Consider the following 14,352-nt stretch of genomic DNA (forward strand, 5'->3'; position numbering starts at 1 on the left):
AGAGCAGTATAGCAGTTCTGAACAAGAGACTGCCTTCCTGCTCTGTGCTGTCAGGACAGAAGGGCTGTAGCAGGCCCAAGCATGGCAACCACAGGCAGGCACTTGGCAGACATGGCACTGACGGTTTTGCCTTTAACCCTTCTCCCTTACTAAAAACTGTTAGATTACATTCTTAAAGCTAGCCACTAAGGGCCATTCCCTTATTTGGCCACTGGCTAATTAATGAGACAAAACACCAAGGTCCAGCAATCAAAATCCATTGTTGGGTGATATATCCAGTCAGGATTTACTAACTCACCCTAGCACGGACTCCCTTTTCCCCTTAAAATCCCACCCCTGTAAACACACCTGCTGCTGTGGGTTTTTGTCCGCTTTGCAGCACCCTCCAACCCCTCCACCCTCCCCCAGCCGAGGTAATAAATCTTTGTGCTGAGAATTTGGTGTCTGTGTGTGTCCTTGTGTCCTGCACCAACTGCGAGGGGTCTGTCCTCCTTTACAGGGACAATAGTGTGTCCTAGCCAGGGAGTGATGCTAGTCTGCAACTGTGAAAGCACAAGAAGACCAAGAACTAGCGCTAATTAAGCGCCAGCCTGAACTGGAGTTATGGTTGACTTAGCACCCATGCACTGCCTGAAGTGGTGACGCAGGCCTTTAATCCCGGCTCTCAGGAGGCAGAGGCAGGCCGATCTGTGTGAGGCCAGCCTGGTCTACAGAGTGAGTGCCACAACAGCCAGGCCTGTTACACGGACAAACCCTGTCTTGAAACCAAACACAAAAGAACCCATACATAATGGAAATGAGAAATGAAGCTTTTTTTGTAAGTACTAATATTTTGAGTCTTTGTTTATTTGTTTTGTTTTTAAAGATTTATTTATTACTTATGCAGTGTTCTGCCTGCATGCAGGCCAGAAGAAGGCAGCAAATCTCATTATAGATGGTTGTGAGATACCATGTGGTTGCTGGGAATTGAACTCAGGATTTCTGGAAGAGCAGACAGTGCTCTTAACCTCTGAACCATCTCTCCAGCCCTTGAGGTTTTTTATTTTATCAGAAAAAGTTAATTAATAAACTTATCATTTCTGATTGACAGAAACAACTTCCATTGAATGTCCTCTGGCCTCTACATGTCCATGGTAGCATATACATACATACAAATAAAAAAATTGAAATGTTAAGAAACAAAAACAAAAGCTGTCATCTGTATTACTGATACTGAAATTTATGTTTTTTATTTTCTACGCTTGATCAGCATTTTACAATTGAAAGATTTATCTGATTATGCTAGTTTATGACTAACAACTTAATTGAAAGTCCTATCCTTTGTTGTTTATTTACTTATTTAGAAAAGGGTCTTGCTAGGGATCCCAGAGTAGCCTAGATCCCAGCTATAGCCCAGGTTGGCTTTGAATTTGTGCTTTGTCTGCCTTAACTTTCTTATTGCTGGGGTAATGGGAATACACTGTCATCTTCAAATTGAATTATTATTTTATTCATTTATTTATTTTGTTTGATTTTTAAGTCACAGTTTCTCTGTGTAGCCTTGACAGTCTGGAACTCATTCTGTAGACTAGGCTGGCCTTGAACTCAAAGAGATCCATCTGCCTCTGTCTCCCACGTGCTGGGATTAAAGGTCTGCCCTATCACTACCTAGTTTTTTGTTTTGTTTTAAGGGTTAGATATTAGGCTGTCATTGCTTCAGTTGCTTTATATATTTATTAAAGTACACTTATTTAGCACAGTAATAATAACTGGTATTTGTTATGCTCTTTGCCCATATTAATCACTAATTGTGATTTTACATATGTATATAATTGGAAATATGTGTGTATATATTATATATGTGTTTATATATACTATAATAATTATACAAATATTAGAAACAGTAACTTAAAGGAAACAGGCACCGTGGCATTTAACTGTGATCAAGAATTTAATTTCAGTCCATGTTATGTTGTGACTTTTAGGTCAGCATAGTCTACATGTCATCTTGTCAAGAAGCTAAAACACACCAAAACCAAATTGTAAGATAGTTATATCAAGGCTGGAAAGCAGAGGCAGGTGGATCTCTATGAATTCCAGGCCAACCAAAATCAGATCTTGTTCCAAAAAATGCCATCAACACTTCTGCTGTCACCAGCAAAAACAAAAGCCCAAAACCATAAAACAATTATGCTGGCACTAGTAGTTGCTTTGTTGAATAGTTTAAAAATGTTTAGACTGGTTATTTTTTTATTTAGAGATATGTATTCTATATGATATATAGTAACATTTGCAAACACTGAGCTTCGTTTGCCTTTCAGTGCTAGGGGTTGGTCCTGGGCATTGCCCACTCTAGGTAGCAATGAACACTGAACTAAATCTATTGATCTAATAAATCAAAAGTTGGTTTCCCCAAAGTTGTCTGCCGTTCAGTCCCAGCACATTGGGTCTCATGAGTTTGGGACCTTACTTCCCATGCTCTGCAGCTGTGGTGGGATGTGTCCTGTGTGCAGAGTCCCAGTGTGTACTGTAAGTAGTTCTGCAAATAGTTTCCTGTGCACCCTTCTAAGACATAACCATCAAAACTCACTGAAATAGATAGAATATGTAAAGTATATCAATAGTTATTCACAGTGAGTATGTTTTTAGATGTTAGTGCATGGTGTAGCGTGAATTCTAGTTGGTATTAATAATAAAGACCCGGAGACAGATATTGGGGCTAAAGCTGAAGATCAGAGAAGCAAAGCAGCCAGCCACTAGAGAGTTCTCACCTCCACCAATGCTCAGACTGAAGGGCGATCCTGACCTCAGACTGCATCTCCAGAAGGCATCTGTCTCACCAGACCCCAGCTGCACTGAGCTCCTGTCTCCTCCCATCTGATATTCCTCTCTAGTGCTGGGATTAAAGGTGTGCGATCCCAAGTGCTGAGATCAACTTATCGATTTTGTGTAGCCCAGGGTGGCTCTAACAGATCTTCTGCCTGTGTCTCCTGAGTGCTGGGGTTAAAGTTGTGTACCACCAGTACTCGGCCTCTGTAGCTAATTAGTGTGGCTAGCTGTGCACTCTGAGCTACAGGCAACGTTATTTGTTAGATCATAAACAAAGTATCACCACAGCATTCATTTTGATTACTTTTAAAATCAATGGACTCTTTTGTTTGTTTTTGTTTTTTTATCAACACAGGATTTCTTTCTGTAGTCCTTGCTGTCCTGGAACTCACTGTAGACCAACCTGGCCTCAAACTCAAGAGATCTGCCTGCCTTTGACTCCTAAATGCTGGGATTAAAGGCGTATGCCACCATCACCTGGATTTTTTTCATGACTTAACCAGTTTTCAGTGTATTATTCTTTTATTTTATACATATTTACCTGTTGTGAAACAAATCTCTATAGTATGTTCATTATGTAAACTTCAATTAAACATTTTTTCTTCTCTTTTTAGTATGTGTGTGTATGTGTGTGTTTGGGTTTATGAGCACACATGGAGATCAGAGGACAACGCTTGGGAATTCGTTCTCTCCTTCCACCATGTGGGTTCCAAGGATAGAGCTCAGGTCATCATGATTGGTGGCCAGTACTTTTCCCCACTAAAGCTTCTCCCTGGCCCTGAGCCTTGTTAGCGTTTTTAATTAGTGTGGCAGTATTTGTAATAAATACTGATAGATTACCTTTAAGTGAAGCCTTTCACTTACCTTTAAGTGAAGTCAGATGGTTTTGGTTTTTACCTTGTGTGGCCTTACCTTTGCTGCCATGTTTTTCTGGACTCTGCTCTGGCAGTTTCTTAGGTGTCTGATGCCATCCACCTGTCCTTCCCACCTCCTCTTTGTCCCTTTGCTGTAGTGGAGATTAACCCAGGGCCTAGTAGATGCCCAGGGAAACATTCAGTAACTGAGTGCTGGTCAAACCTGTAGGGTGGACTTCTGTTGGACTTTAACATTTGCTCATGCTTAGGCTGGGGTTATGTGTTTTGCGGGAGAAACCATTGGATTAGGATGTCATTTTAATCATTTTTTGATTATCTTTAATTTTCTTTTTCAGATGTGTCATTTCAGCGCTTTGCAAAGATTTTTATTGGCTGTCTTGCAGCTGTCATTAGTGGTATGATGCATGTTTTCTACTTATCAGCATATCATGAACGGAAATTCTGGTTTTCCAACAGGCAGGTAAGAAGAATTTTGAGTATATTAAAAGTGTTTCCATACTTATTATTAATTTGAGTAATGTGATTCTCAAGGGATCATATATACATTTGGTAGGTGTGACAAATGCCATCCTGTTTTTAGGTATTAGCAAAGTGCTATAGAAGCTCTTTTGAGACAGTTACAGTATCAACCTTAAAATATGTAATAAGCTGGTATGATGGCTCATGTCATTAATCCAACACTGGGGAGGCAGAAGCAGGTAGATCTCTTCAGTTCTAGGCTATCCTGGTCTACATAGCTATTTTCAGGCTGACCAGGCTACCATAGTGAGACACTGTCTCAAATACAATCTAATGTAATTTGTAATGTGGAAGTTATTAGGGTACTCTCTAGAACAATTAATTCATCTGGGACCATTTCAGGACTATTTGGTTCAACCGACTGCAGGAGGCACCAGACCAAAGAAAAGCAGGCAGAAAAGTTACTGGTTGGGCTCATGTATGGAAGTGAGTTGTGGGTAATAGCAAAACAAGTGAGGCCTTGGATTGAAATCAAAAGGAAGGCTGTCCAGTGGTGGCCTATGCCTTTAATCCCAGCACTTTTGTGGCAGAGGCAGGTGGATCTCTGTGAGTACAAGACCAGCCTGGTCAAGAGCTAGTTCCAGGACAGGCTCCAAAGCTACACAGGGAAACACTGTCTTAAAAAACCAAAAAAACCGAACAAACCAAGGAAGTGGTGATTAAAATGTCAGAATAGTGCTACCTTCTTCCCAAAGGAATACATTGGTTTATATCAAGCTAATACCAAGGACACCAGGCACATTCGTGGTGCCGAAGTAGGTAGGATATACATCTAAGGTTCCAGGGACCACTCTAATAGTTGTGACTGTTTATAGTGTGCTAAAAAGCAGAGAATAGATCAGAGCTACTCAGGAGAGCCACGGTCAGATCAAGCTAATTCTCTCTGGGACTTGCAGTACAGTGTGATGGTATTGGTTAGCCTCTAGGTAGTTCTGGTAGCTCACATTTCAGAAATGTGGATTTCAGCATTAAATACTTTAATGTTTAGATTATGTAATTACACATGTTTAATTTTGGAATTAGATTATATAATTGCAATTTTGGAGGAAAGTTAAAGATGATTAACATACAATAGGATTACATTTTAAATTTTATTAATTAAAAAATTTTAAATTACATTTTTTAATTTATTGGGTGTATGTGTACGGTATAACAAGTGTCTTGATCCATCAAATAATCTAACTGGTTCCAATAGCAGTATTAAGATGTTGCCTCATGTTTAATGTTTGGCTTTAAATTATGGGTATTTTACAGAATCCTTAATCACTATAGTTATATTTGAAATTTCATCATTTGACCTTTGAATAAATTTGCTCTCAAAGTTCACCTGACTATATGGAGTTTGAAAAATTTGAGTTTACAATGATACTTTTTGTTTAGTTTTGTTACTGTGCTTATGGTTAAGTTGACTGAATATTTTTAGACACTGATTCATGTAAAAGAATAAATATGAACACTTTAAGTATTTACTGACCATATCTGTATGTTAGTTTAATAATATCTGTATAGTGGTTTAGTAGCCTGTGCCTTTTCCTTAAGTCTGCATCTTAAGCTAGGCATAATGGGTACACCTTTAATTCCAGTACTTAGGCTTCTGCAGGTGTGGAACTCTGCGATTTCAAGGGCAGCCGGGTGTACACATTAAGTTCCAGAACAGGCAGGACGATACAGCAAGGCCCTGTCTCCAAAAAGGAAGAAAGGAAAGAAGAAAATTGCCTCTGTCATTATAGTTCTCTGTGCCAAGTGTAGGGACGTCACCCAGGAGCCTCCAGAAAGTAACTCCCTCTCGGTTCTTCAGGCTGGCAGTCTGGAGTGCCCAGATAGTTAGTAAGATCGTTATGTGTTCCATATGCATCATTAATTTAAAAGATGGTGATTAGAGTTTCATTTTTGAAATCTTGCAAAGAAACAAATCTTGTGTCTGTTTTGCTTTTGAGACCAACCTCATTCTGTTAATTGGGACAGCCAGAAACTCACTGTATCTAATCTAGCCTGGCCTCTTCCTTCTGAGTGCTGGAGTTAGAGACATGAGATACGCACCCAGCTAGAATCAAATCTTCCATTCCCCACCAAAGGATTTTTGTTTTGTGTTTTGAGATAGGGTTTCTCTGTGTAGCCCTGCTGTCCTGGAACTTGCTTTGTAGACCACAGTAGCCTCAAACTCACAGAGATCCCGCCTGCCTCTGCTTCCTAAGTGCTAGAATTAAAGATGTGTGCCACCACTGCTTGGCTGGAAAAATAATTTTAAAAGAAATTCATTTAGATCTGTCTTAGTATATTTGGGTTGCTAAAGCAAAATGCTACAAATTGGACCAACGTAAGTCACTAGCAGATTTAGTATTTGTTGAGGACCTGCTATGTCCCCCTCTCCTCCACCTCTCTATCTAAGCCTCCTCTCTCATGTAACACTGACTGGCCAGGAACTCACAGATCTATCTGCCTCTGCCTCCACAGTGCTGTAAAGGTGTGTGCCACCAGGTCCAGCCCTCCATAGGTGACTATCTTACTGTGGCAGATGGATAAGGGGACTCTGGGATCTCTTTTATAGGGACACTAATCCTGCTCATGAAGGCTATGTCCCCATGACATATCCACCTTCCAAAAGCCCTCTTTAAAATACTACCTACTACTAGGGATTAAGTTTCAACAAAATTCATACAAAATTGACCCGTCTAGGGACATTAATATCCAGATCATAGAAGTTTCTAAATGGGAGAACAGTTCATTGACCTGGAAGTATTTCCTCTTGGAGACTCACAGTGGAAAATATAAATGGAAACGGAAATGTTTTACAATAAAGAAACTCATAGGACAGTTTAACCTGGTTCTTTTCAAAGTGTAACTACAGAACTATTTGTATATTTTACATTTACTTAAAGGCAAAGTCTTGTTGTGTAGCCTGGCCTTGCCTTGAACTCTTAATGCCCCTGTCTGACCCATTAAGTGCTAGAATTACAGACTTGAGTTCCAAACACTTAAAATTTTTATTTGTATTTATTTATCTTACGTATGTGTGCTCAGGGCAATCAGATGACAACTTTGTCCTTCCAACATGTGGCATCTGGGGACCAAACTCAGGTTACCAGGCTTGGTGGCAAGTGCTCTTACCCACTGAGCTATCTTGCTGGCCCCAAGACTCTTTAAGTAACACTCATTACAATCAAAGTTTCAACTTTGAAAAACTGCTTAACTGCTCCTAGCCTTGAGAGATGGCTAAGAGAACATATTGTTCTCACAAAGGAACCAAGTTCAGTTCCTTCCACCCGGATCAGGCAGCTTACAGCAACCTGTGATCTGGCTCTAGGGGGAATCGGTGCTGCTGGCTTCCACAGTACCACAGTGTACATGTGAGTGTCCGTGTGCGCGCATGCGCCACATGCACACGCACACACACGTGCCCGCACACATACACAATGCACAATGCACACACACACCATGCACACACACATGCACACACACATACACACACGCACACACACATACACACACAATTAAAAATATATCTTTTTTTTTTTTTTTTTTTTTAAATAATGGTTCTAGCCAGACGGTGGTGGCGCATGCCTTTAATGCCAGCACCCGGGAGGCAGAGGCAAGAGGATCTTGTGAGTTCAAGTTCAGCCTGGTCTACAGAGTGAGTGCCAGGACAGCCAGGGCTACCCAGAAGGAAAAAAAACCAAAGATTTATAAGTTTTTTGAAGTATTCCTATTTAATCTGTATTATGGGTGAAAATTTCAGTGCTGGGATTATAGCGCAGGTTATAGCTCTTGACTAGCAAATGCTAGGCCTAGGCTTTAACCCAGTACAGGAGGAAGTAAGATTATGGTGTAACAAAAAACTGACTTAGCATTAAAGAATATATAGCATTCTGTTGGTTTCTGTGTATTTGTTATAGATGCTTCTCACTGTGTATTATCTGGTTGTCCTGGAACTTACTAGAGAGCAAGCTCGCCTCAGCCTCTAGAGTGCTGGAATTATAGGTGTGAGACACCACACCTGGCTTTTACCTTTATGTTTTTTTGTTTTGTTTTGATCTCTTGGTCTGAGTGCTTTGTCTGCCTGCATGTATGTGTCCACACCAGAAGAGGGCATCAGATCCCGTTATAGATGGTTTGTTAACCACCATGCGGATGCTGGGAGTTAAACCTGGTTCTCTGGAGGAGCAGCCTGTGCTCTTAATCCCTGAGCTGTCTCTCCAGCCCCTACTGTTAGGTTTTTAATTACTATGTTTTTGGTTCTTTATGGTTTAATCTTAGAGTCTTTTTTCCTTTTTGATGTGGGGATTGAACCAGGACCTGCAAGCTGTCCACCACAGAGCTGTGAATCTCGCTTTCTTGGGAGACACTGATAGAATCTGTGGGCCCTCAGATGTACCTGTTAAGGCCTTGCTCTTCCCAGCACTCAAGGGTATATACAGTCATGGAAAACACCACTGGGCAAATTTATCTCCTTATTTTGCATTATTTGTTTTTAAAGTTGTGTGTGTGTGTGTGTGTGTATAAATATGTATGTATATATGTGTGTGGGTGTATAAATATATATGTATATATAGATATACACACACACATATATGTGTTTATGTATATATATATATATGTTTGTTTGTTTTTCAAGATAGGGTTTCTCTGTGTAGCTTTTGAGCCTGTCCTGGAACTCACTCTATATGCCAGGCTGGCCTTGAACTCACAGAGATCCTCCTGTCTGCCTCCCAAGTGCTAGATCTAAAGTCATGGGCCATCACCACCCTGCTTTTATTCTTTTTGATACAAGTCACACTATGTAGCTCAGGCTGGTCTGGAATTCACTATGTACCTCAAACTGGTCTCAAACTTGATCCTCCTGCCTCAACCTCCTAAATGCTAGGACTATACTTGGCTTTTATTTTAAAGTCTGACATTTCAGTTTATTGTCCTTGCCTTTTTACTATTACTGCTGTTTTTAGGAGATTCTTTGGATTTTCCTTCTAGAATTTTTTTATATGTGAAATATATGACAATTTAACAGTTATAATCCATTTGAAATCTTAAATGTTTTCACTAAAATGATTGCCAGACCATTGAGAAAGTTAACCTTTTTAATAAGGTAATTAAGGAAAATTCAAATATCTCCTGGAATAAAATGGTAAAACTTTGTCATGTCAATGTAAAATATGAAGGAGACAAACAGACCAAATACAGGAAAATGAGAGACAAGAAAGTACAGCTGACATTTAACACTGACATCTAAATACTTATTTCATTGTAGGAACTTGAACGAGAAATCACATTTCAGGGTGACAGTGCTATTTATTACTCCTATTATAAAGACATGTTAAAGGCGCCTTCATTTGAAAGAGGTATGATCAACCACAGTTGTAATTATAGTAACAATATTGTTCTAAAGTAAAACACTATTCTTAAAGATTAACAGCTTTTGGATGTGGGGCTTTGTCCCAGAATGTAGGTTATTTTTCTTTATGTACATAATAAGAAAGATGGGAAAATGAGGCACCTTGTGTTGCATTTGAGCGTCTTTCTTTTGATATTAATCATGGGGACTGATGAATAACATGTTCAATCATTGTCAAAGCGGAGCAGTAATCTAGAGAGAACTCTTTGCATGTTTAGGTATGCACGAGCTGACGCACAATAACAGAACCGTGTCCCTGAGGACCATTAATGCAGTGAGGCAGATGTCACTGTACCCAGAGCTGGTTGCCAGTGTTCTCTACCAAGCAACTGGGAGCAACGTATGTGCTTCTTTTTCACTCCATTATTTTTACTGTGTGTGAGAGTTTTTCTTGCATGTCTGTATGTGCATCACATGTGTGCCTGGTGCCCTCAGAGTTCAGAGGGCATGGATCCTCTAGAACAACAGTTTTCACCCTGTGGCTCTTGACCCCTTTTGGGGGTCACACATCAGATATCCTGCATATCATATATCTACATTATGATTCATAACAGTATTAAAATTACAGCTATATAGTGGCAACAAAATAATTTTAATGTTGGGGGTCACCAGGATGTGAGGAATTGTGTCAAGGATAGCAGCATTAGGAAGTTTGAGAAGCACTGCTCTAGAAGTTAGAGGTGGTTGTGATCCACCCTGTGAACTCTGGGAACTGAACTGAGGCCCTCTTCAAGAGGACAAAAATACTCTTAATCACTGAGCTATCTCTCCAGCCCTCCCTTTCCTTAATTGTCTGTCTCCCTCCCTCCCTCCGTCCCTCCCTCCCTCCCGTTTCTCAAGACAGAGTTTCTGTGTGTAACAGCCCTCGCTGTCCTGGAACTCAGTCTGTAGACCAGGCTGACATCACCTGCCTCTGCCTCTGGAGTGTTGGGTTCAAAGGCATGAACCACCACCACCTGGCTATTGTCCGTTTTCTTACATAGTTATATATCCTTGGGTTGTGTAGCTTCATCTTCTTTATCATTCCCTTTCTTTTTGCCTTTAGGAAATGATTGAACCAGTATATTTCTACATTGGCATTGTTTTTGGATTACAAGGAATATATGTTACAGCTTTATTTGTTACAAGTTGGCTTATGAGTGGCACATGGTTAGCAGGAATGCTTACTGTTGCGTGGTTCCTAATTAACAGGTATGAAAGGTTTTTAATTGATATTTACAAAGTTTCATTCCAGACGGGTGGTAGTGGCACACACCTTTAATCCCAGCACTTGGGAGGCAGGTGGATCTCTGTGAGTTTGAGACCAGCATGGTCTATAAAGCTACATGGAGAAATCCTGTCTCAAAAAAAAAAAAAAAATTCATTTCAAAATTATTCCCTTCTTTACTTTCTTTACAATTCTCATCTACAATTTGCAAACCTATTGACATGGTGTAGTTTAGGTAGCCCCCCCCCCAACCAGGGCCTAATCTAGATATATGATTACTTTAAAAGGAGGTCTGGAGTGAGATAGGTCTTTAATCACAGCACCTGTAAGTCAGAGGCAGGTGGATATCTGTGAGTTCAAGGCTAGCCTGATCTACAAATCGGGTTCCAAGACAGCCAAGACTGTTTTGTTACTATAAACACTATAAACCACTGAAGCTGGTTCAGTGGTTAAAACATTTGCTGTATGAGCATGAGAACTAGAGTTTGGATTCTCAAGACCCTGTGTAAATGCTGGGTGGACAGGGGGCTTCCTGTAATTATCCCTGGAGCAAGTTGGTTAACCAGTCTTGTCACATTGGCAAGCTCTCTGTTGATCACGAGACTACCTCAATGAGTAAGATGGAGCACAATCTAAGAAGGAAGGGTATTGAAGTCAACCTTAAATTAAGCTCTTTACACGTGGTGGTTATGGATGGAAGTTTCTGTCCTGCCTGGTCCCACAGTCATTTAGTCCCATATAAACACACAGAACCTTATATAATTATAAACTGTTTGACCAATGGCTCAGGCTTCTTATTGGCTAGCTCTCTCTTAATTATTAACCCATTTCTATTATTCTAAGTAACTCCATGTGGTCTTATCCTACCGGAGATGGGTCCAGCATTCTATCTTCCCAACAGCTACATGATGTATCTCTTTAGTGGCTTTTCTCTTCTCGCTCTCCTCTCTCCAGAATTTTCCTCCTCCGGTAGTTCTGCCTATACTTCCTGCCTGGCTACTGACCAATCAGTGTTTTATTTATCAACCAATAAGAGAAACATACATACATATACATACATACATACATACATCCTCCATGACCTGATGAGAATTGGATTGCTCTCTCACTTCCTTCAGTTTTGGGTCTGTGAAGTAGACCCCTTAAGGAGTAGTCTTCACAGACATACTGCTTAAGGGGACCGTTCTCAGTGAAGATCTTCCCTGAGTCTGCTGAGGGGCATTTGGGGTGGGGTAGTTGGCTCCATTGAGGAGTAGCACTGCTGTCTCATCAGGGCTGTCTGCAGGGCTCTACTGCATTTGAGGATGCCTGGAGGCTTGAGGCACAACTCTTAGGACAGGAAGAGCCCGAAGTCCATGAGAAAACCCTCTGATTGACGTCTCAGACGGCTGCTTTTGCTGATTTGTAAACTGCTGCATTTCCCCTGCAGTCCTTATTTGAATATGGTTTTGGAGAGTTGGGGCCAAGATGTGCTGGATTTATTGCTTTGGGTCGGAGGCAAGGAAGAATTTGACAGTTGTAGGTGTGTGTGACTCCATTATAGCCAGGAATTAATGACCACAAATTAATGACCAATGATGATCATGCTCTCAGTTGGTAAAGTCTCATTACATCTTTTTCTAAAAAATTGAAATATTTGATATTTGTGTCCAGTATCTGTTCCCATCTTCTATTTTTATAGTACTGAGGGTTGGAGCCAGGGCATGCTCTAAAAGACTGTAAGTGACCCACATGCCCACTTGTGTGTGTGTGTGTGTGGGGTATCATGACCTTTGTGTGTGTGTGGGGGGTATCATGACCTTTGTGTGTGTGGGGGGGTATCATGACCTTTGTGTGTGTGGGGGGTATCATGACCTTTGTGTGTGTGTGGGGGGGTATCATGACCTGTGTGTGTGTGTGGGGGGGTATCATGACCTTTGTGTGTGTGGGGGGGGGTATCATGACCTGTGTGTGTGTGGGGGGTATCATGACCTGTGTGTGTATGTGTGGGGTATCATGACCTTTGTGTGTGTGTGGGGGGGGTATCATGACCTTTGTGTGTGTGGGGGGGGTATCATGACCTTTGTGTGTGTGTGTGTGTGTGTGTGTGTGGGTATAGTGAGATATTCACTCTGTCTGAACCTGTTGCACTGACCACGGGAACTAGGTCTGGGATAGGGGACCCCGGAGCTCTCGCTTGCGGGACGGAGGCATCTGTGGGATGGGAACCTGCTGGCCTTCATCTGTCTCTGTTGTAAGTTATTTCCCCCTGCATAAACATCTATCTATTCGGCCCATCTGTTCTCCCTGATCCTTATTTTTCCACAATAGGGGAGGGAGAGGAGGAGAAGGGGAAGAAATTTTTTCTGTTTTCTGTGCCATTGTTTACCTTCTGATTATTGAGTTGCACAGTTTCTTATACAGTTATGCATGGAATAGCAACATTGTAATCAGTAGTGGAGAGAACACATGCTGGCAACATTGTAATCAGTAGTGGAGCGAACACATGCTGGCGGTTCCTCATAGTAAAATAACTAACCATGCATTTCTGAGAATGTTTTCTGTCCATAAATGACAGTGACACTTGTAGATGTTTCCTCCCTATGTTTTGTCCTTGCCAGATTTTTTTCTGTGTGCTTTGTGCTTTCTCTCTTGTTTTTTTGAGACAGGCTCTCACTTTGTAGCCCTGGGTCTCCCAGAACTTTCTATGTGGACCAGACTGTTCTCAAACTCACAGAGAGCTGCCTGCCTGAGCCTCCTCAGTGCTGGCCACCACACCCGGCCACATGCTTTCTTTAATAATGAAAGTTGAAAGTTTTAAATTTTGATCAAGTCCATTGAGTTGGGTTTTATTTTTTCTTTCTTTCATACTTTTATGTTATAAATTAATAAATCCTTGCTGAGCCCAGACTTGTTAGAATTGCCATTTGTTCTACTGTGCTTGGAGTTTGTCTCCCTGAGTTCATACATTAAAACTCCGTTGTAAATGTGTTACTATTGAGGGGTGGGGTCATGCATGAGGAGGAGTCTTTATGAATGGGGTTACTACCCCTGTAAAACAGTGAAGGCCACTGGGATATGGCTGTGAGCAAGAGGGCTCACCTAGCCTGTACACATGGGGGAAGGGCTGGGAGGTTTCATCTGTGAGGACTGAGTCCTCATTGGACACCCAATTCCCGGCACCTTCCTTGGTCTTATATTTCCCACCTTCTAGACCTGTGAGCAAAGCAAATTGCAAAGTTTATGGTATTCTGATATAGGAACACAAACCGACTAAGACATAATATCATGAGTGTATGTCAGAGGGGACCTTTTGGGAGCTGGTTTCCCCTCCACTGTGGGTCTCAGGAATTGTTTGTTGGAATCACCATTGCCCATTTAGCCTCACTCATTGGTCCCAAATTCTGACTATTTTATACTCTTATATATTAGGTAACTAAAAACTGATTACAGTTTCATAAGGGTGGAAGTGGAAGTGATTATTCTGACTTCTGTCACTTTTTTATTTCCCTATTTTTGATACTTTTGAGATGATCTTGTTATATTTGGCTAGCGTGGAACTTGATATGTAGATCAGG

At 41.1% G+C, this 14,352-nt stretch overlaps 1 protein-coding gene across 1 annotated transcript in view; it reads left to right on the plus strand.

Annotated features, from left to right (window-relative positions):
• Window positions 1-14,352, plus strand: part of Dpy19l4 (dpy-19 like 4) — a 52,232-nt gene that overhangs the window by 8,439 nt on the left and 29,441 nt on the right. Inside the window, exons 3-6 of the mRNA XM_051198231.1 lie at window positions 4,019-4,143; window positions 9,445-9,535; window positions 9,807-9,928; window positions 10,634-10,779. Coding sequence (XP_051054188.1) covers window positions 4,019-4,143; window positions 9,445-9,535; window positions 9,807-9,928; window positions 10,634-10,779 — 484 coding nt within the window. The remainder of the gene's footprint in view (window positions 1-4,018; window positions 4,144-9,444; window positions 9,536-9,806; window positions 9,929-10,633; window positions 10,780-14,352) is intronic.

This window comes from Phodopus roborovskii, unplaced genomic scaffold, assembly GCF_943737965.1.
Source record: "Phodopus roborovskii unplaced genomic scaffold, PHOROB, whole genome shotgun sequence".
Lineage (NCBI taxonomy): Eukaryota > Metazoa > Chordata > Mammalia > Rodentia > Cricetidae > Phodopus > Phodopus roborovskii.